Source organism: Heterocephalus glaber, unplaced genomic scaffold (genome assembly GCF_053883595.1).
Source record: "Heterocephalus glaber isolate CG9 unplaced genomic scaffold, H.glaber_assembly_v1.0 deba00000470, whole genome shotgun sequence".
Taxonomy (NCBI): domain Eukaryota; kingdom Metazoa; phylum Chordata; class Mammalia; order Rodentia; family Bathyergidae; genus Heterocephalus; species Heterocephalus glaber.
The window spans coordinates 1,329,977-1,354,473 of NW_028258145.1; the positions used below are offsets into that span (position 1 = coordinate 1,329,977).

Consider the following 24,497-nt stretch of genomic DNA (forward strand, 5'->3'; position numbering starts at 1 on the left):
GGGATTGAACTCCGGACCTTCACACTGAGACCCTTTAAAATCTATTTTGTGACAGGATCTCACTAAGTCACTAAGTTGCCCAGACTGGGCTCAAATTTGCAATCGTCCCTGCCTTAGCCTTCTATAGGGCTGGAATTACAGGTGTGTACCACCATGCGTGGCATATTCACTATTTTTTGCCTATACTACCAGATATTAAAAATTTCAAACAAGAGCAAAATCACACCATGGCAAGTCTCTATAAACTTAGGCTCAATAATAAGATACTGATGGCAGGTGACTGTGATCCTCTGAGCAGTCTGTACCTGGTTCTCAGCTTGTCACCCACAGATGCAGCCCAGTTCTGGAGCAGGTCAAAGAGGGGTTTTTCTTCCTGGTGCTTGGTGTATTGAGCCAGCAGTTCCCGAGCTACAACCTGTATGGAGAGTTTATTACACATCAGCCATATCTCAGAAATGTAAGGAGTCTTTCAACATTGCAGATAGTTAAGGTTTATTTACTATTATCAAACTTCTCAGAAGAAATCAAGTGCAAGACCCCATTCCAGCCTCCAGTTCCCATGATAAAGGTGTGGTGTTTACCTCATCTCTCCTGTGGCTGACTTCTAACTCATTATCTACTTCCTGCTCTCTCTCCCCTTCCTCAAACACTGCGCCTGGGAACAGGATTCAGTTGATGCATCAGATGGAACCCACTTGCCTTCCTTGGAGGAATCATACTAAAATGTGTAAATAAAGCAATCTATCGATCTCTACCCTCTGCAACTTTAAAGTCATAATTTGAACCTAAAATCCTGCATACTTTTCCAGGTTTCTTCAAAGATGTCTGTGGCTCACCCTCTGCAGAGGGAAGCTCTGCTGAGGATTTGCAACAAGTGCTAAATATGTGAGTGAGGCCATTGTGGCCCGACTCAATCCCCCCCCCCCCGCCCCCGCCCCGCCACCTTCCTTATCTCCACAGCAGGAGTGGGGCTGGCCCAAATTGCTGGCCTACAGAATCACAGGCTAACAAATTGTTGTTGTCCTGAGGCCCTAAGTTTTCGGGTGATTTGTTACTAATCAATAGAGAGCTTTTCTTTCACCTATCAGCTTTAGAATATTCCTTCTTTGTTTCACATCATACAAGTTTTTATTTAGGTCACATCAAGTGCTATATATATTTTCATTCAACAGTATATCATCAGTGATATTTTTGGTTCATATTGATCAGATTCTATTTATATGTTTGATGGCTGTATAATATTCTTCATTTGGGTAAATCATAATAATTAAATATTTCCATTCATTAAGCTACTTAGGTTGTTTCCAATTCTACACTATCAGAATAACCCTGAAATCAATATATTCAAACAAATAACATTGTCCTTTTCAAATTACCTGGGAATAAATCCCTGTGTACTTGAATGTAGGAATTCTTAAAGAAGGCCACCCTGCACCTGAAAGGGATGCTGAAGACATACCAAGGCATCTTTGCCTGGGGGAGTTTTGTTAGCATCAGTGGGCAGAGCCAGGTGTGTAATGCATGGGACAGTGTCAACCAGGAGAGGATGGTGCTATACCCTCCTGTCAAAGGCTGATGCACGCAGGTTAGGAGAGCCCAGAGCCTGACTCAATTATACCAAATTGTCAGGTTCTCATGTGCCAGGCCTATGAAAGGATTAACCTCCTCTGCCCTCTTTAAAGGAGAAGTACTTTAGGCCAGTGCACAGTGACTCAACCATTCTCTCCTTTCTCATTGCCATGGAAATCTGAAGTGCTCCCAGTTGTGACCAGTCCTTAAGCCTGGGCCTCAGTCTACATTTGAGGCTGCCATGGTATTCTGTGTATAGATGTAGGCCCTGGCATGTCTTACTATGGTTTTGACTTTGCTTTATTATAAATTACTTTCCTTGAAGTATTACCCTGCATTTTTGAAATCATGACTTTAGATAGGTTCTATGATCCAAGATTTCATTTTAGGGTAGTAAAGGGACTCTTATAAAATATCTACCTATAATGCATTAGATCTAGTGAGACACAGAATTGCTGGATATGGGTCAAAGAACATGAACATTTTCAAAGCTGCTGCTATACAATGTAAGTGTGAAAATCGAACACTGCCAACAATGGGAAGAATGAACTGACTTTAGGATTAAAATGAAAATGATACAGCAGTCAAGTTCAGCTTCACTGAGAAATCACTAAATTAATATTTGCCTCATTTGGTTCTTGCTAATCTATTAAATTTACGGTGACTCAAACTCTATCTCCCTCTAGCTAAAAAAATGACATAATTCCAAGTATGAAACAATTGCTTTTCCTGACCCCCACCTTCCCTATTTTCTCTTGCTTTATTTTTCTCCATTGCACGCATCGCCGCTAGAGGACACAGAGCACAGCTTGTCTCCCGATGTGCGCCCCCTGCCGTCTGGAATGTAAGCGCCAAGGGGTCCGAGGTGTCCTTTACCCCACCAGGCAACTGGTGACAGAGTCACAGTTGAGGAGAAATTCTTGGATGAGTGGATGAATAAATAAGTTCCCTCCCTGTTTCAATATCTCATCTAGTGTGTTCAGTCCCTAACTTCCTTCGACTTTGTCGCCGTTTCCACCTTTTTTATTTAATCAAATTAAATTGGAAAAATTAAATCATTAACTAGAATTAAAATTAGGATGATACAATAATCATGTTCCTTCTGACTACTCGTATCTGCTGGGCTGGATATTTAGTCGGACTGTATAGTTTTATTTTCTTCTGTATGTGTATTTTTGTGAAGTATTCGCAAGGGTTAAGTTAAAATAAAACCAAGGGATACCTTACAAAGTGAAAAAAAAATAATCATGTTCCAGTGCTAAATTTAAGAGAAGAGAGTGAGAAATTGGGTCCTGGTAATACCACAAAAGCAGATATCCCATTTGGAGTCTTTCCTCCTTATCTGAGTCATGAGACAAATCAACATGCTTTATAAAATGAGATTATTTTCCTGTCCTCCACCTCCTCCTCCTCTTCCTCTTTCTTCTCCTCCTCCTCCTTCTTCCTCTTCCTCTTCTTGCTTCCTTTCTTCTTCTTTTTCTGCCGCTGCTGCCCACCCTTTCAGCAAAAGATTGAATGATGGAAGCTATCAGCTCTCATGAGATTTGGAGATTGGGTACTGTATTTGACAAATTACTGAGGTGGCAAAGGTAGATCGGGCACCTAGTATACTCAGCGTACAATAAGGCTGTGTCTGTTTTTACTTCATAGATATGTTCCTGAATATATTATAATTTACAATGTACATGTTTTTTAACTTTCTATTTTAAAATAATCATAGATTCACAAGTTGTGCAATTAAAGTAAAACGTAAGGGTTTTCTCTAGCCATTCTGTAGAATCTCCCTAAAAGAAATCTGTTGGATAAAATAGTGATTTTCAAAGCCAGAAAAATTCAAGATCATTTTTACTCATTGAATCTTCTAGCTGCAGTAGAGATGTCATTATTTTAGATGGACCTCATGGTAGATCCTTTTTATAAATGTAGACATTAGTTTTGCAATATAAATGATTACATCCTCATGCACACCTGCTATTTACCTGTACCAGGTTTCCCTAAGACAACTTGTGATACGATTTCTTTCTAGATGGTTGTGAGTGGTGTTTCTATGGCCACTTACACTGGTCTCTAGTGCTAAGTGTGAGTACTTTACTTTTCCTGTACAACTGCTCAGGAAGTCTTTCTTAAGAGAACTCTGGGGTGATTGAGCAATCAGAAAAGCAATGCTCTTTTCTTTTAAAAAAGATCCCATGTGCAGGAGAAATCAAGTTAATCTACAGCCAGTATTTGGAAACTATGTGTGAGCAATTGTGTGGAATGATGACGTTAGAAACATCCATTTATAAAAAGTATCATATGCATCATGCAAGACCGATTATGTAACACCAATGAAAGTTATTTTTTAGGTCAAATTGCTTTGCAAGGCATCTATGAAACAACCAGCATTTCTGCACACCAAGTATTTCACTGATTTATGCCAGGTACACTGAAACTTGAATTAAAAAGCCTAACAAGTAGTGTTTCCTGCCAAGGCAGAAACACTTAGAGCCAAATGGAATGGAAAAGTACGATTCCTAAGAAAAAACTACCAGATAAGCATTCTGCATCAAGGAGGAGCAAGGCAAGAGGGCCGCACTAGGACCTGCACCAAGCAGGGTAATGGAGTCACCCATCATGGCAGTACCATGACATCAGGGGCCCAAGTCATGCTCTGAGGACTCTGCCTGAGGCAGGACTAGCTATGTGATTGAGGACCCCGGGCAAAATGACAATGAGGCAGACCCTTTGTCCAAAAGTTATTAAGAATTTTAAGATGGTGACACCAGAGCAGGAATCCAGCAGGGGCCTTTCTGAGCCCAGAGCCTGTGCCACCACAGAGGTCTCACTGAGGAAATTGGCCCTGGTCCTAGGGGTTCCAATGAGGTTGTCATAGAAAACACAAGACAGGGCTGAGGATTTAGCTCAAGAGGATTTAGCTCAGTGGTGCCGCTGCCTGCCTTGCAAGTGCGAGGTCCTGAGTTCAATTCCCAGTACCAAAAAAAGAAAAAGAAAAAGAAAAGAAAAAAGAAACACAAGACACTGTTAAGATTTAGGCACCCAAATATTGCATGGAACATACTTACACTAAGAAATTATTTGTTGTTTACCTTGAATATGAATGTACCTTTTGTCTTATATTTTCATTTGCTATATCAGGCAAACCTAGGTTCCTGAAGGGTGGTTTAGGGGTCGCCCAGGGGTGCATAGACCTGGGAAAGACAAAGTGGGTGTGATTGTCTACCAAACATGTTGGCTTTCTACTTCTCTGAGGAGCTGGGCATCTCACTAAAGCAAGGTGTCTTTGAAAATATTTAACTAGATGATATGAGAGGAGAGGAAGAGGGTGAGAGGGAGAGAGGGAGAGAGGGAGAGAGAGATATTAAGCATGTTGCCAGGGTCACACAGCATAGCCAGAAAGTGGATGAGCTAGGATTTAAACCTGGAGTCCATGCTCTTAATAATTCCACACTTAAAACTGTACCTACTGTATGTCAGGCTTTGTGCCCAGCACTGGGGGTACAAAAAAATGCAAGGACCCATGATATGCTGGGCAGACAGGAAGGAAAGAGAACCCAGTGTTATAATGTGTACAGATGACAAGACAGCTGTGGTTTCACACCCCAAATTTGGAGGCTGGGGGTGGTGGTGCACTAGTGCATTACAGGGAGTCTCCCAGCACCTCTGTCCCTCCTTGGTTTTCTTGTCCTCTCCCCCTCCCCCTCATCCACATACCCAGACCATATTACATGAGTCCTCTGCCACAGACCTGGCTCTCAGAGTCCACCTCAGCTGCACACAACAGCCCTGCCTGGAGCCCTCCTGGGCTGATGCATGTGAAGGAGGGGCTCCAGCTCTGGGATCTGGAAATGAACTTGTTCATCAGATAGAAGCCAAAGCTGGTGGGGTGGGGGAGAACATGGGGCTCATAATCTAATGGCTACGATGTTGCTTAAATTGCATCCCTACTGTGTGCTGAGTGGCCTACTGGGGTATTTACAAACCCAGGAGGGGCAGGTGCTGCCCCCACCCCCATTGCACAAGCAGAGAGGCTCTAACTTAGAGGCAAAGCCCAGGACGTTACAATTACTGTGGGGGAAGCAGAGAGCCTGGCTGTCAAACTGAGAGGCTACCCTCTTGTCCTAAACATGGATTCTTCCTCCAGTGCCCCTCCTCGGAGACCCTTGGAGTCCATGCAGGACTTCTGGTCGCTACAGGCAAACTCCCAGGAATGTACTGGACCTAAGGAAGGAAATTTTTGAGATTCACTCTCAGTCCCGGCTCTGTAGTCTTCCCCACAGAGTATTCTGTTTTGCCCTCTCCTCTCAGCCATTCACATTAAAAATAGTGTGCTCACCTTCTTTTGAAAAATTAGAAATTTGGGGGAGTCTAGAGCCCTGTCCCCCTAAGCAGCTGCCACTGGGAGCTGAGCAGCTGCTGCTGGCCCCTCTAGAGGGGATGAGGGCCCTCTGTCTCTCTCAGTTCCCATTGTGCTTGTGGCCCTGCTGCAGAGCTATGGTCCCTTTCTGGCCCAGAAGGCCACTGATTTGGTGACCCTGGTATAGGCCCCATCTGAGGATCCCATGCTTGAGGTATGAGGAGCTGGGAGTGTGCCCTTGACCCTCAGCCTGTCTTTCCTGTCGTCCACTCCAATGAGTGGGCCACCTGTGGTCAGCCAGATCACCCTGCACCATAGAGGCCACTCAGGAGCACACAGCACTGGCCAATGCTGCTGCTGATGCAGCCGTACCCAGGGCCCACAGACCTTAACTTCTGGTCTGAACCTTCTTCCACTAAAGGGGTGGAAAATGCCCAGTACTCATCCCCAGCCATCTGTTCAATCAAAGCTAAGGCATGGGGATCCTGGCCTGGCCTGGCCAAGGGGACCCAAGAGGGTCCAGCTGCAAGTTCTTCCCAGCACCTGTAACAGGTGCCCTGAGACCCTGATGAGGAGATCCAGTCCAGTGACTCTGCCCTCCAGGTAGAGTCAGACCTAAAGGGTAGAGGGGCCACTGAGCCAGCATTGGGGGTCACTATGCAGGATGAGAGGTGTTCTGATTGTCTTAGCCTTGTTGCTAATGTGCCCTGGTTGGTAGCCAGGAGCAATTGAGTTCCGTAGAACTCCCCAGAGCTCACATGCACACCTCCACCAGCACGGTTTCCATACCCATCCCCTCCTCTCCTGGCTTCTTCCTCCGCCACCCCCTTACTTCCAGCAAAACACATGTCAGCCCCCACCCACCCCAACACCCAAGCCTGGCCATAATCACAACACCACCACACTGTCCTGCAAAAGATATTACTTGTGTACTTTTCCTTAATTGAAAAGAGAAAGTAAGTGAAGTTTTAAATCTGAAATGAAATAAATAAACAGCAATGAAGAGAACATTAGAAAAGGATACCAAGGGAGTTCTCTGGAACTTGAGTAATGTAGAAACCCCTTCTGATGGAAAAAAGAAAATCCTCCCCCAATGTTGGCTTAAGTTGTTTCAAATTATAATGTTCCTTAAACATGTTCAAATACAAAACTAGATATAAACACCTTATGTTTATAGCTCTTGTTCAACTATAAACTATGAAATTAAATACAAGCAAAACTACAAAACCAACGAGATTCAGATCAACAGCCCTAATAGCATGTGGCAGGCTGCACCCCGCAGCATGAACTTGGCTTCCCCAGCCGTGGGGGCTCCTCAGAGTGGGTTATGGCCTTGGCTGTGCAGGCGGGGGCAGGGGCCTCTGTCCCGCAATCCCACTCTGCACCTGCGAGGTCCCTTCCAGCAGCACATCACAGCAACCCGTGGCAAAACATATTTTAAAATTATACAAAACATAACATTTCTTTCCTTATTGGCTCCTGATGATCAAGATGATGTTATTTGGTGCCAAAGAGTTTATAAATACACTACGTACCCCCATCCACTGTTTCACTTTTTAAGGTTTTAGTTACCCATGAGCAATTGTGGCCCCAAAACATTAAATGGGGAATTCCAAAAATAAATAGTCCATAAGTTTAAATAACATTTATTGCATTATATTTTTATAGTTGTTCCATTTTATTATTAGTCATTGTTGTTAATCTCTTAATACGTCTAATATATAAATTAAACTTTATCATACATGCATATATGTAGGAACAAACACTATATATTGAGGGTTCGGAACTATACATGGCTTGAGGCATCCATTGGGGATCCTGCAACATCTCCCCCAAGAATAAGGGGGTAACACCCGGGCAAACACAAAGGCTGAAAACCCTTGCCAGTCCCTGATTATATAGTTGTCATCTAAATGATTTACACACTCCACTTAGACTATTTCTGTTTAGATAACCATCAAAATTAAAATATACAATTAACACTTTCAAGTCAAGAACTTAGGGACACCAATTTGGACAATAATGCTAAAGTCAAAATCATTGCAAAACTCAGAATCTGTACAGAAAATTAAGGCATCACTCTGGGGAGCAGAAAAGTAAAGATAAACAAGTGGCCCACATTTAGAAGGCTCCTTTTCTCCAAAGCTCATACATGGAATCCTTGACGGGAGCTTTAAATATTTAGATGATGAAACATCTGGTTTTGAAAAAACTAGTGCCAGCTTTGCATATGGGTCAGTGGATTTAGAAAGAGAAAAACAAAATGTCTGTTTGGACTACCTTGATCAACTTTGCAAAATCCTCAGCGTCTGACTTTTTACTTTCCTATACATTTCTCTTTTGTTGTTTGTTCTCTTGCCTGATTGCTCTGGCTAAACTTTTGAGTACTATATTAAATAGGAGTGGTGAGAAGGGACACACTTGTCTTGCTCCTGATTTTAGAGGAAATGTTTTCAATTGTTACTCTTTTAGTATGATGTTGGCAGAGGGTTTGTCATAAATGGCTTTTATCCATTTGAGACTAGGTCCTTCTACACCTGTTTCATCAGGGTGTTGTGTTTTTTTTATCATGAATGGATATTGGATTTTGTCAAAGACCTTTTCTGCATCACTTGAAATGATCATGTGATTTTTGTCCTTGCTTCTGTTTACTTGATATATTACATTTACCGATTTACATGTTAACCCATCCTTGCATCCCTTAGGTGAAACAACTTGGTCATGATGTATTATCTTTTGAACAATTTACTGCATTGTTTGCTGGTATCTTGTTGAGGATTTTTGCATCCATGTTCATTAAGGAGATTGGTCCGTAGTTTTCTTTTTTCCATAAGTCCTTGTCTGGTTTTGGTGCCAGGCTAATGCTAGCTTCCAGGAATCAGTTTGGTAGTACTTCTTCCCTTTCAGTTTCATGGAAAAGTTTGAGGAATATTGGCATTAGATCTTCCCTAAAGTTCTGGTAAAATTCTGCCATAAATCCATCAGGCCCTTGGCTTGTCTGAGTTAATAGGTTATTTTCAATTACTGTCTCTGTTTCATTGCCTATTATTGATCTATTCAACATTTCTATATCCCTTTAGTTCAATCTCAGTAATTCGTATGTGTCTAGTAATTTCTCCATTTCTTCCAGATTCTCCAATTTACTGGGATATAAGTTTTCAAAATAGTTTCTTACAATCCTCTGGATTTCAACTATGTCTGTTGTGATTTCAGTTCTTTCATTTCTAATTGCACTTATATTGACTCCCCCACACACCCCGCTTTTTGGTAAGTTTGGCTAAGGGTTTATCAATCTTGTTTATCCTTTCAAAGAACCAATGCTGATTCACTCATCTTTATTTATTTTAGTCTCGATTCATTAATTTCTACTCTGATTGTTATAATTTCTTGCTTTCTACTAGTTTCAGATTTGGATTGTAGTTGTTTTTATAGGACCTTTAGAAGCATGGTTACATTATTATTTGAGATCACTCAATTCTTTTAATGTGTACATTAAATGTGCCCTGTAGATTTTGATATGTTGTGCTCTAATTGCATGGAGAATTGTTTTTCTATCTTTTCACTTTCAGTCTATGTGCTTCCTTTTGGATGAGGAGTCTCTTTTGTAAGCAACATTTGACTGCATTTTGTTTTTAGATCCAATCTGCCAATCTGTCTTCTGAATGGGGAGTTAAGGCCAATGACACTGAGAGTTATTGTAAGATATTTACTGAATGCTGTCATTATATTATTTTTCCAGTGCTGATTCTCTTGTTTTATCCCCTTTTGTTTAACTATTCTCCCAGATAGATGTATACTTTCCTTTAGGCTCTTTCCTCTAAATTTCCAAAATGAATGATCACATGTGGGAAATACTTCATATCAACTGTACTCTCCAAAACAGATCTTCAAGCCCTCCTCCTCTCACATTTTCAATACAATTACCTTGGCTCAGAGACCTGAACTTCGTACTACACACATCCTGGCTGCCCTTCTCCCCATGGCCTTCCAAGTCTTCATTAGCCAGGCATGTGCCTGCCTTTCTGGGTTCATTTTGCACACCTTTTGCATCTCCGTAATTTCTCTTGCTATCATCATGGGTCATTCTGGATGATACATCTTTTCTGTAGGTCTCAGAGAAGGTCTCTTTAGCTATTATCTTCTGGTTCTGCTGGGTCAGGCAGGGCTTCAGTCCTCCAGGAAGCCCACAGGAAAGGAGGGCAGCCAATCTTCTAGGATAGCAGAGCTGTGTGACCCACAGCCCAGTCACTGTCTGGAATACACTGTGTTGTTATCAAGATCACAGCCCTTTAAAACTAATGCTCCATGGCCACACAATTTTACCTCTTATTACCACACAAACTTTACCTCTGATTTTTGTGGTAATTGGGTGGAAATGTTGAGATGCTAGAAGGAGAAACATGCATTCCTGTGATCACTGGGGCTCACCTACACCCCGAGGGCTGGTAGCCCAGTGAGACTGTTCTTTCTCTTCTTTCTGGTTTACTGTCTGGTTCCTCCTGGAGCAGAGGGAGCCTGAGATCTTCAGGCCAAGGTCCAGTCCTCACCCCTTGTGAAACCTGGATGGGTCTCAGGATCACAATTCTAGCACTGGTGTCTGACTTGTCTGAGGGAGAATTTGGAATTCTCCCCACGGGTGGGAAGCAGAGAACGTCAGGGCTGGATGATGAGGGCGAGTGTGTGCGATCCACTGGCCTTTGTTCTCTCAGAAAGGCCTTTCTGTCTCAGTCAATCCTCATTACTTCTCTTCCCCCACTTTTTATAAGAGAGGGGAAATATTTTAATGGTTTTAAGTATATTTGACTTTTAAAATTGAAAACCATATTAAATGTTCTTAAAGAATCTCCTGCCCAATCCTTTGCCTCAATATTTCATTTTAGAAACAATCATTTTTCAGTAGTTTTTGTTTGACTTTTAAGGAGAGCCGACCAAGTATCAAGGTCAAGTAGATTCTCATGTTGTGCTTTAGATTTGCCCTGTAGTTGAAGCATGCTATTTGTAAGCAGTTCTATTTTTCCTAGTCTTAATGGGATTTTCTTTCTCTTGTTTCAAGAAGAAACATATGCCTTTTCCAACATATCACTGAAATCTTCCTGCTTCTTAATCATGCTTTTTGTTTTACAGAAACCACTTCCTTCTCAAAGTCATTCTTTTGATCCTTCTGCCTTCCTATCTTAATTTGGACTAATTGTTTTCTGGGTCTGCACATTGCTACTATCCAGGTATTTCTTTACACACATTACTCTTGGGCTAGCTCCAGAAAGTATACATGTCTTGAATTCTTAATTACAACTATATGTGGGTATCCAGTTTTCAACTTATTGAAAAAGTTATCCTTCAATATAGGTTGTTGGCTGTACATGCAAGGGTTTATTTCTGGATCTGAATTCACTTCTGCGCCTATTTTTATGCTAGTACCATGCTGTTTTGTTGACTGTATGTCTTGAAATCAGGTATTGTGAAGCCTCCAGCTTTGCTCAAGATTGCTTTTCAGGATGTCATGTTTCTATACAAATTTTAGCATTGTTTGTTCTAGTTCTGTGAAGAACATCATTGATATTTTGATGAGGATCACTTTGAATCTGTAAATCATTTTGAGTAGTATGGATATTTTAACAATACAAATTCTTCCTAATCAATGAACACAAGCATCTTTTCCATTTTTTCTAATGTCATCTTCAATTTCTTTCATAATATTTTATAATTTTCAAGGTAGAGATCTTTCACTTCCTATTTAAATTTATTCCTACCCATCACATTTTAAAGTTATTGTTAATGGGGTTTCTTTCTCATGAAAGAGTGTAAAATGTTACTGATATTTTCATGTTAATTTTGTATCTTGAAACTTTACTGAATTAATTTATGAGTTCTAATAGTCCTTTGGTGAGTGGACTCTTTAGGCTTTCCTATACATAGAATCATACCAAATGCAAACAGGAATAATTTGACCTGCAAATCTCACCCTGAACAAAAACCAACTCAGAATGGTCAAAAATCTAAACATAAGCCTTGAAACTATAAAACTACTAGAAGAAAATGTAGGGAAAACACTTTGAGGCATTAGTATAAGAAATGACTTTTTTATATAATCCCAAAGCACAGAGGACAAGAACAAAAATAAAGAAATGAAATTACATCAAATAAAAAGCTTCTGAAAAGCAAAAAGAAAAACAAATCAACAAAGTGAAGAGACAGCCCATAGAATGGGAGAAAATATTTGTCAACTAGTCATCCATATTTCATATCCTTTTTCTTTTATTTCTTTTCCCTTGGTCTTCCTGCTCTCCACTCTGGAAAATTTTGTCAAATTCATCCTTCACCCCTTAGATTAGATTTTTTATTTTTCAAGTGTGTCTTTAAACTACTTTATGGTTCCCTGAATGCTCATTCTTCATAGAAGGCTGTTCTTGCTTTCCAGATGTGATATCATCACACATCCCTAGAACTGCTAATTAGATTTTGTTTTTATTTTTGTTTTCCTTCTGCTAGAGCCAATTGTTCTGTTTGTTTATCTTACTCCTACTTTTTCACACTGTTGGTCTTTCCTTAAGTGTCTTATCATCCCTATTAAATAATACTATGGAATTATTCTCCATTTTCTAAGGTATGATGATAGTGTAGTTTTATAAGAAAAGGTCTTTAATTTTAGAAAATGAATGTCAAAGTTCTTAGGGATAAGGTGTTTTGATGTCTGCAATACACTTTCCAATAGTTTTGCACATGTGCATACACACAGGCATAGATGGAGAGAATGAAAATTTTTAATATGAAAAAGTGTTTTTGTGATGACACAAGGTGAAGGTCACCAATGTCTACTGTATGTCTTTCAACTTTTGCCTTGAAATGTCTGCTTAAAATTTTTTATTGTAAAAACTGGAAATAAGAAAACCAAAAAAATTATATATATATATATATATATATATATATATATATACACTGATGATATGTGTATCATATATTATATGATATGTATATCTGATGATGTTTAGTTGTTCCTTCTCTGAATATCCTTGACAAAATGCCCCCGGGGGTCTAAAATCCATAAGGAATCAGGTTTCTTGTAGGAAAACAGATGATGACTTGTTATTTTTTTCCCTTCCCCTCAGTTCAAATTTAATAGAAACTCGAAAAGCTTCAAAAGATCAATGGCTGATGCCCCACTACTAATACAGGACACAGCAGCAGACCTGCCCACAGCACAGCTCAGCATCTATCAGGGAAGAGAGACTGGCCTCTGTATCCCCAGCAGGAAAGGACTGGCCCATCCCATACCACATATTGTCTAAGTTTAAGGTCCAGTATTTTAAACAAAAGTACAAAAGGTTTGTTCTCATGTCTTCCCACTGCAACCTGACACTAAAACAACCCAGTGCTTATTTTCTTGGAGAAATATTCTTTGCCTTTCAGAATGTCAGGCTTGATGGTGTCTCTGCCAAGCTTCCAATGAGCAAGCACGCATCTTGCTAACAGTAGCTTTGAGATAGAAGTCTCTACAACAGAGGCCACGCTGGACAGACAAGGAGAGGATATCCCTGCATGATGCTGAACCAAGTTAAATACAGGTCATTTGTATTCTTGCATATTTGCATTGCCCAGTAATGAATGATATATGCAGAGCCTCTGACTAACATTCTTTAAGAAATCTGCCAGAATGGATTAGGAAGGGACCTGTCTTGGTGTATCTCTAATGAAGCAAAAGAAAGTTATAATGGGATTTCATGGGTGTGGGTAGTAACTGGATTTGGTGGAGGGTGTAATTAAATTTCACCAAGGGTCGACCACCTCTGCCCCAGGAAATAATGAGGGTCAGAAAACATTCCATCTTACTTAAAGGGAAATGATAAGGTTGCAGAAACTTGAAAGCACATCTCCTTAATCACGAGATAGTATCCTTAAGATTGTGAGAAATGTGAAACTGCCCATTTTCTGTCCCCTAATCTCCTGCTATTCCTCTGTCTCTGCTTCATCTAGGAGAATCAATGCAGAATTCAGTGCAGAGATGGGTAGCTTCCCTAAGGCTGCAGATTCCAACATACAAGAGGAATGTTAGGTTGACCACTGAAGAAGCCAGCACTAGCTTTCCTGGCAGTGTCTTCATATGTCAGGCAGCCTTAAAACTCTGGTACAGCAAGGCATCTCAACAGGTTTCTTAGGAGTGTGAGCTGAGGGCAAGCAGGCAGGCAGACCCTCTACCTAACACTAAGTGCAGGTAATCAGGGGTCCCAATCTCTTAATACAGGAGAACAAGTCCTACCAGGACTTGCTTGTAAGCACTCTTAGGACTTGCTTGTAAGCACATGAGGAGCTGTGATGGATGCTAATGTGATGGACAAGTGCTCTGAGGTGGGAAGGGTGTCCTGCTGTTAGGCAGGCCTTTATGGAAAAGTCTCTCTCTTTGCCCCAATGTCTTTCCTGCTTTCAGTCCCCGTGACCTAGCATCTTTCCAGAGTCATCTAGGAGAAACAATTCCACCTCCATCTATGGACACAAAGGTTGACTTGTGAATTTAAGATCAATTTCATTTCATACTTTTCATCCTCCAGAAACTAATCAGAAATAACCAACAGATGTGAACAACATATTTGCAAATGAAACATTCTATTTTTTAAGGTTTTTTAAGACTTCAATTTTAACTTAAGAATTATTCAAGTGTGGCTTAAATTCTAAATATTTGGAGATACAAGATGTGTCTTTCTCTTGGTGATTTCTACTTTCATTCTATTATGGTCAGAAAATACCTTCTGTATCATTTTTATCCTTTTAAGTTTGTAGAGGTTCATTTTATGATCCAAAATATCTAGCTTTGTGAAAGTTTCATTAGTGCTTGAAAAGCATGCATTATTCTCTTGTTAGGTGGTTTATTCTATATATGTTAATTAGATCCTTTTGCTCAATTGGGTTGCTCAATTCCTCCACATCCTTTCTGATTTTTTGTCTAGTATTTCTGTCAAAAGCTGAGAGTGTTAAAGTCTGCAATTAGGAGTTATGTTCTCTCTCTCTCTCTCTCTCTCTCTCTCTCTCTCTCTCTCTCTTTCTCCCTCCCTCTTTTTTGCTCTCTGAAATCTTCTATTTAGGTCCTTTTACCATCCTCATTTAAAAAATATAATTGTCTGAAGTATTCCTTCCATATAAATTGAGCAGTACAATAAAGGTGTTATAATTGTGCCAAACATCAACTATAGTTCATAAACCTCAATTATGAATAGTAATACCTTGGTTCATGGGTGCATTTCTTTGTGAATAATTTGGTTCATGAACAGAAGTGTTCAGCAAAATTTTGCTCCCGTTTGTGAATTCCAACTGGGTAATGAACACACCTGTGGCCATCTTCCCCAGAATCGTGGAATGAATTAAATTCATGAACTGAGGTACACGTATCATATTCATCCCTATTTTAGCTATTTCAACATTCCTCTTTCACTTTTGAAGTTCTAAGGCCTCTTCCACTATCATTTTTTTTCCTGTCTAAAGAACTTCCCTTAATCAGTTTTTGAGAGAATATTTGTTACCTACAAGCTCTCTTGGTTTTTCTTTGTCTGACAATATCTTTATTTCCTCCTTCATCTAGAAAGATATTTTCATTATATATAGAATTTATTTTCAATGTTCTTTTATTAAATTACTTGAAAATGTTGTGCTACTTCCTTCTGACCTCCATGGTTTCTGATGGAGAAATCTGCTGTCACTTGAATCTATGTTCTCTTGTAAATAATGCTTCCCCCTTCCACCCTCCTTTCCAGATCTTTCTTTGACTTATGTTTTGAGAAGTTTAATTACAGTGTGTCTTGTGGTGAATTTCTTTGAGTTTTTCCTATTTGGAGGTCACACAATGTCTTGGATCTGTAGCTGTATATCTTTCAACAAATCTTGGATATTTTCAGCCATTATTTTCTTAAGAATACCTTCATTCTCTTTCACTCTTTCCTCTCATTCTGAGAATGTGATGATACAAATGCTACCTCTCTTGTTATTGTTACATAATGCTGGGAGCCATGCGCTGTAGATCACTATGGCCAGGCCAAACTCGCCTCTTCCTGTGGATGAGGCAGGGCCCCACAGGAGGATAACAGGTGACAAGAGGGTGTGGTGGAGCAAGGCCTGGCCCAGAAGAGGACTGTTTTTCTCCCCACCCATTCACTAGAAAACCAAGCATGATGTCCTGTAGACCTTAGCTTCTCTCCTGGCTCTCATTACAGACCAGCCCCTTTTATCTCTACCACTATAAATAAACGTGCAGCCATTTGCTTGCTGGTCTTTTCCTCCCATGTGGAATTAAGAGCTCCACCTGGCTCCACCCACCTATACCTTATTATATCTCTTTGTCTTTCTTAATCTCTCACCATTATTTTTCACTCCGTGAACCCTTCAGCCATGCAGGCTGAGGTGACACATTTCCCTGAAATTCAGTTGGTCAGATTTGATAAATTCTATTGACCTGCCCTTAAGATCACTGATTCCATTTTCTGTCTTCTCTGCTCTATTATTGGAGTCATTCTGCAGGTTTGCTATTTCACTTATTGTATTTTTCTACTGTATAATTTGTTCTTAGTCCCTTCTTATTCCTCTGTTTCTTTGCAGTTTTTCTATTGGTTTTATTTGTTTCAAGTGCAGTTGTAATTATCATTGAAACATTTTTATTATGGGTACTTTAAAATTCTTATGATACTATTCCAACATCTGATTCATCTCAGTGTCAGCATCTGTTTATTTTCTCATTTGATTTGTCATTTTCCTAAGTTCTTTGGATGATGAGTCAGTGTTTTAAAATATTATCCAGGGTATTTGAGTATTACATTATGAGATCCTATTTAATCTTGAGATGCAGCAAAACATCCTAGAAGGTAAATATGTTTATCTTTCAGCTGATTCTCGCCAACACTACCCTAGAAAAAATAAAGCACTGACTCACACTGTTTTGTAGCAGGCAAGTGTAGTAAAATTCAACTCTCTCTTGGCCCTGATGATATGAGAAGGGAAATGAGGAGGCAGAGTGACAATTAGCCCCATTTCCATCACCTCATTATGCCCCTTTTTGCTGGTAGGTGATGATGGAGGCTCAGCTCCCTAAGGGCTCCTATTAAAACCAGGGAAGAGGGAAATGGAATGAACCTCATACTACTTCATTCTATTGATGACTAGTGGTGCAGAGGCTCAGTTTCCCACCTGACTCCTTTAGGGGGAAAGACATTAAAATGTTCACTAGCTCTATTTTGCATTGCCTTGGTTTATTACCACATGGGCATAAAGTTTCAGCTCTTCTTTGGGCCCTCTGACACCAGGGTAGGAAGAATGGAAAATATTGATTACCCCATACTCACATATCCTGGTTTAGTCTAATTAATATCAAGTATTGGTAAGAACCCTGCTGTTACCAGGATATGTAGTTGAAGTATAATGATGATTAGCTTCACCTTACATCATCTTACTAGTGGATATGGAGGCTTAGTTCACTATAGGCCCTAATGACACTACTCTAATGGGAGAGATCGAGCACTAGATAGAAGAATATCTCTGCTTAGCCCCACCAACACTACTGTGTAGGGAAATGGGATGCTATACCAGTTCTGCCTACTTCACTGAGTCAGGGCTGATATGGAAAATTAGGTACTTCCTAAACTGCTGAAATCACAGATTGGGGGTGGGAGTGGTTTGGCCAAGGTCAGGGTGTATGTGTGTAGCAGTGTGTGTGCGTGTGTGTGCATGTGTTTACGTGTGTGTGTGTGTCTAACAAGTATAGGATGGATATTGCCACAAAGTGCTCTGCTATTAGTCCACCATCCTCATATTCCTTCAGCTAGGGAAAGCAGGCTTTTCTTTGGAGCATATTTTGTCCATATTCCTTAGAAATTCAGAGATATACATATATACACTAAATGGGACACATGCGAGGCAAAAAGGAAACCCAGAGAAATTAACACCATTTCATTCCTCAAGTTCTGAGCCCCCTGGGCAGCTGCCTTTTTCCTTTCCCTTTTTGAAAGGCTCTCCTTTTTGTTTGCTATGTTATGTCCACTGTTAAAAGAAGAATCTAAGGAGAATGGAACTCTCATCTCAGTAGACTAGAAGTCCCTATTCTTTTTTAAAAAAACAAAACTGGGATCACATTTTATATACAATTTTGTATTATTTTTTGTTACCATAAGTTTTCATTTCTATTGTAAACAGAACTCTTTGCAAGTACAATTTTAAAGGCTATATAATTTCCCACTGAGTGGTCAGAACATGATTTACATAATCATTTTGCTATTGTTGAAAATTTAGATTCTAGCATTATTGCTACAATAAATAATGTACTAGTGAGAATGTTTGTGCCTTAAAGTAGTTTTGTGGGGTTTTTTTGTTGCTGTTGTATTTAGGATTGTTACCTTGGGATAGAGTTCCAGAAGTGGAATTATATATAGTCCAATAGGACTTCATCATGCATTCAAACATAAGTCAATTTGATAGAGAAAAAATAGTTTTTTATTGTGCTCTAATATGTATTACTTTGGTCACCAGTGAAGTTGATCCATCATTCTCCTTTTGTAAACTGACTTTTCATATCTTTAGTCTGTTCATTTTAGGGACTTACATACACTTGGAAGAACCTTCCAAGTAGAAGAATCTGACTCTTTTTTGGTTTTTCTTAAACCAAAAGATATAATTCGATGTCAAAGATGAGTTAAGAGAGAAATATTTTAATTCCCCATACAGCTACTGCAAATATCAAGTGCATAACAGGAAAATATCTGCCAATTAAATCTATCAGATAAAGATAAAACATATGAAATACTTCAGATTCCTGGATAACTCTTGATCTTGAAAATTATGTTGTTTAAAAAGAATGAACATTTGCTGGATCTTACCTGAGATAAAACAACATTGTCACCTTCAAAAGTTGCAAACACATTGGTGTCACACTTTAAGCCTGAGATTTGGTTTTCCATCATATAACTCTATTGGAGAAGAAATAAAGAAAAAAAGCATCACATTTTAAATTTGGAATACCATCATTATACAGGATTAACATTTTCTTCGAAAATAAAAAATATAGGATGTTGACAAGAATTAAATAGCCATATTTCTCCTACTCAGAATAATCACTTAAGAAAATTTTGATTTATCACATTAGCTTTCGGTCCACAAATACTATTCTGGATGTTGCCTTCTTTAGTAGTAAAAACATTTAAAATAGTCACATCATATTTTTCCAATAGATTTCAACATATCACGCTGATTGTTCCTATTTTCCGAATCTTATAAATTCTAACGCACATCAGGGTATTAATGATTAATTCTACCCTATGCAAGAGAATGATGCCCCCTATTCCCCCATACAACTGCTCTAAACTTGGCAAATAGACCTATGAAAATTCTTAAACAACAACACAAAAACTTAAACTGCCACTTTGCATCTTGGTATCATCAATAACTCTACATCAGAAATTCATACTTTGGCTAGTTTTCTCCTCCTCCTCCTCCTCCTCCTCCTCCTCCTCCTCCTCCTCCTCCTCTTTCGCCCCTCTTCCTCCTCCTTCACCACTTCCTCCATCTCTTCTTTTCTGTTTTACTTCCTAAATCTTTATTTTAATGGCAGTAACCCTCTGCTCCTTTTCAAAGTGTTTGCTGTTCCCTCATATTTACTAAAGAATTGGCTGTTCAAGAGAACCTAGTTTTGGATCCAGGCAAAACATGAAGGAAACAAAGCTTGTCATTGGCCTCAGCCCCTTCCCCTTCCACAGCCTCCACACTCTCCCTGCAACTTGTTCTCCCCCAGAAAATCTCCAGAACCTTGTCCTCTGTTCAAACCCATTTCTGTGCCTCACTCTAGCCTGTGGGTCATATCAAAAGTGAATGTCCCTGCGGCATTTGCAGTTAGAATGTTAGCTCTGAGTAGGGAATGACAAGCTTTTTCCCTCTGTTGAATTTTTTAAGCTACAGGGACATGGAAGCTCACAGAAGGGTGGTCACAGGGTATTTGAAGCCTCATCTGAATCCCTAGGGACCCTTAAGTTCTGGAGTATCTGCTTCACTTCTAAAAATTGGGACAGGAGTCATAGAAGCCTGGACTCCTGGGGTCCTGTTGCCCTCTGAGCCCTGAGGCAGAAAAGTCTGTAAATCAACTCTAAGCAGCCATCTTCCCTTTTCTCCTCTGCATCTCAGTTGCATGATGTTGCCACGTGTAGTTTATAGAAACAAAGACATCTCCACAAACCTGTCAGAATCCTTATTACTTACCATAAGATTAAATTGATTCTATTTATTTACTGATAAATCAGTAGCATTTCCAACTGAAGAAGTTTTATCTCCATCTCTCCACCTCCCACTCCATAACCACAGAGCTAAGCCCGCCTCCTAGGCAAACCACAGGAAAACAGGTTCTGACTGAATCATGCCTGGTGTTCCCCCCACTTTAAGGGCAGAGCTGACTCATTTTCATCTTCTCATCCCACCATATCTTGAGTAATCATTTCAAGCTAGATAAGGGCTGAGGGCTTTACACAAATTTTATTTACTTCGTTCTTTTATCCTCACAACTGTCCTCATTTTGCAGATGAAGAAATGAAGTTCCAAGCCTGTGTTGGAATATTCTGGAATCATCTTTCAAGTTCTGGTGTGGAAAAAGATGAACACTAACTTCACCACCTCAGTGTTGAAAAGACGCCATTACACCTGAAAAGCACAGCTATTCATACTCAGAATATACAATGTTGAGGAAAGGAAGGATTATTTTTTTCTGAGTGTGTTGCTCAATTCTCCCCTAGTGGAGGAGAGAGCAACAGGTTTTTTGCTGTTCTCAGAAATTGCCCCAGAAAGCAGGCAATCAAGGCTTTAAAACAACCAGAGAAAGAATCTACTTAAAGGACAGCAAAGCCAGCTAATGGATACCAGGTTTCTCAAAGAATAGGTCATGGAGTCCAACGAACATAAAACATGTTACATTAGCTCTTCAAATGCAACAGAATTTACTTCTCTCCTAGGTGAAAGAAAGAACTCTGCTTTGAATTCCTCATCTGATTTGAAAGTCAGATACAACTGTGCAATGATTCTGACTCTCTGTGGCCCCTAAGAGCTGGAGTTAGCCAGGCTGATAGCCCTCATGGAGCATGCAGGCAACTGAAAATGAAAGAGCAAGGAGGAAACCATCAACATGTGTGATATCTATGAGTAGAGATGTGGCTGAATGGTGACTTGCAGCCATTGAGGGATCCCAGTTCCTTGGGAATAAATTATTCTCTCTCTCTCTCTCTGTCTCTCTCTGTAAAATTAAATTTTTTAACTTAAAAGAAATTTTTTGGTTTTTTATTAACTATTGAAACCAATACATACACACCACAAAAAGGCAAACTAAAAAAAAAAAAAAGGAAAAAGGGATAAAAAGTCACCCACCACCCCACAGTATGGGAGATAAACGGAAAATAGGTGGCCAAGGAGGAACAAGCTTAAGAAAAAGGCTTAGGATAGGACATGGTGATCACAAGGACAGAGGTAGGAATTGACAGGGAAGGAGGGGAAAGACCAGGAAGCCAACAACAGAGCAGATCTGGGTAGAAGAGAACTGCAGGCAGCCATTACTGAGAGTACCATCTATGACACTTCACACACTGCAGCATTTCTACTCCTTGTCTACTCATCACTCCAGTTTGGGGGAAGAGAAAGCTGAGGTTTAGTGAAGTTAACCACTCTCTTCTGCCCACGTTACCCAATTCCCCAGGTTTTCACAGTGCTGTTCCCTCTGTTGGGATACTCTCCCAGATCTCCACAGGGGACTCTCTCTCTTCATTCCAGTCTGTGGTCAGAAGTTCCCTCCATAGGGAGGCTGGCCCCGACTCTTCTGTCCAATAAAACAGGTGCCCAGCCACCACCTTCGTACTCCTTCCCTTTCGTTAGACTATAAGACAGTCAGCCTTGCCCCTGCCTCCAGAGACCTGAACCAATAATTTCCTGGGGCCTCTGTTTCCATCTTGTTCCAGACTCCCTTCATGCCACTCCTGCCTCTACCTGACACCCAGCACTGACTCTGAGAGCCCGGCCTCTCTGCAGCTGTCAACGGCTCCATGCATTTGGATTCTGTATCTGCACAAGAGCACCACCAGCCCTCCCCTTCCATCCAGTCCCCAGGCTCCTGCTCTGTGTAGCTCCTGCTGGGATAGCTTGATGCTGGGATCCAAAATGCCTGTCTTCTTACCTCATTGTCTACAGTCCCTTTGACTGTCCAGCTACCTGTCCTCCTTGTAGAAAACAAGGGCACGCATGGGCTTTGAGTTAGTTGGCTTCAGGTACTGATGGGTGCATCTTACCACTCAGCTGCAAGTTCTCTCTCTCTCTCTCTCTCTCTCTGCTTCTCATTTTTCAATTCCTTTTTGCCCTTCCTCATTGCATGCTTCCCTTATCTTGCTTCCCATTTCTCATTTCATACATCTTGCTTTACTTTTCCGGCTTCTCTTTTCTCACCTCATTTGCCTGATTTCTCCTTTCTTGCTTCCCCTACTTTTTCTCCCTTTTCTTATTTCTTCTTTCCTGTTTCCCACACTTTACTTCTCTTTTCTTGTTTCCCATAGGTTACTTTCCTTCTCTTATTTCTCCTCTCTTGTTTCCTGTATGTTACTTCCCTTTTTGTCTTTCTCCTTTCATGTCCCCAGCCCCCACCTCACTTCCCTTCTCTGGTTCCTCCTTTCTGAGATCCTCTAGCTCACTTCCCTTTGTTCCTCCTCTCTCACATCTCCTGCCTCACTTCCCTTTTACTAGTTTCTCCTTTCTTGCATCACTGCTTTACCTTCTTTTTCTTTTTTCTTTTCCACTCCCCATGCCTTACTTCCCTTTTCTTCTTTCCATAGACTACTTCCGTTTTCTTTTCTTTTGTCTTCTTTCCCATAAGATACTTCCCTTTTCTTCTTTCTCCTTTCTTGTTATCCCACCTTATTTTCTTTTCCTGTTTCTCCTTTCATGTTTCCCACACTTTATTTCCTTTTTTTCACTTCTCTTTTCTTGATCCTCCTTTTTCATTTCTCTTATCTGTTTCCTTATTTCTTTCATTTTCGTTTCTTACTTCTCATCTTACTTCTTTAATATTTATCATTTCTTACTTCTTTTATCTTTTTAAAGAGATTTTAATTGACAGATAACATAGTACGTTTTATATGTACAGCATGTGTTTAAGTACATATACACTGTGAAATGGCTAAAGTCTAGGTAATTAATAAATGCTCCTGGTTACCAATTTGTGGTAAGTACACATAACATCTTTCATTACATTTTTTTCCATTAAGTTTATTGGTACATTTTCGGTATAAAATACAGTTACATTCATCATTGGGATCTTGTACCATTATATGAGTATCTTGGTTCTTATTTTTTTCCCCTTCCCTTGCCCTTCGTACACCCCCTCCACCCTTCCCTATTTGCAAAGACTTTGTTTCCATATTTTTCCTTTTCTCGTATTTTTTCTTTTCCCATCTTTCCTTTCCCCTAACCCTCCCAATTCCCCTGCTCCATTAGACCTTTTCTTCTTATTATGCAATATCAATTATATATTTCTTAAATTATGATACCAAGATCTAGGAGACATTACCACAGATTTTACAGAATTTAAAAGGATATAGAAAGCATATTACAAAACTCTTTTTGGAAATAAATTTGACAACTTCTAAGAAGTACCTTGGAAGACAAATTAATGAAACTAACTCTGGAGGAAATATAAAATTTGAATAGCACCTATTAAAGAAAGTATATTCCTAGCTTGAAAACCTACCTATATGACAACAGCAGGCTCATATACATTTTAACTGATAAATTATATCAAATATTTAAAGCAGAAAAAAATAAATGAACACCTCTCCCCTCATTTTAGGAAATCAACATTGTGCTAATCCTAAAAGTGGATAAAGATAATAGAAGAAAAAAGTATGAACATAGATAGAAATTTGTTTAACAAAACAAACTATTAGAAGTCAGATCCGGCAGGATGTAGAAAGTGGTTTTGTTATAGGAATGGCAGTGTTGGTTCAGCATTGGAAGATCCACCCCCAAAAGTCATCATTTTAACAGAGGAAAGGAAAAAGCCATATGATCCTGTCACTAGTTGGAGAAAAAGTATTGGACCAAGTTCTACAGCTGTTCATGGTAAAAGCTATCAGGAGACTAGAAGTAGAACAGAACCTTCTCAACAGATTAAAGACATGTACTCCATACTTTCAGTGAAAATGCCTTATATGAATGGAGAAGATAGAATGCTTTCTCCTTAAGGTGGGGAACAAGGGCAGATATGCTTACTCTTTATCTATCCATTAAACTTTGAAACCTAGGCCCCACCAAAATAGTCTGGCAATAAAATGACACAATTAGGATAGGATTGGCAAGGTAAAAGCAAAATCTTTATATGTAGATGAAATGATCATCTACAGAGAAAATACTATGAAATCTCTAGGAGCCCCTAGAACTTGTACTTGAATTTAGCAGGATTAGAAAACACAAGGTATATATAAAAATTCAGGTCTGTGTATACTTGTTATAAATGAAGAATTGGATATAGAAATTTAAAAGTTATGTAGGAGTACAAAGGACCTAGAAAAGTTAAAAACAAAAAACAAAACAG

General features: G+C 39.8%; 1 protein-coding gene across 1 annotated transcript in view; it reads right to left on the reverse strand.

The window, feature by feature from the left end:
• Positions 1-24,497, reverse strand: part of Acoxl (acyl-CoA oxidase like) — a 352,250-nt gene that overhangs the window by 114,033 nt on the left and 213,720 nt on the right. The window contains 2 exon segments of the mRNA XM_087201767.1: positions 306-415; positions 18,769-18,858. Coding sequence (XP_087057893.1) covers positions 306-415; positions 18,769-18,858 — 200 coding nt within the window.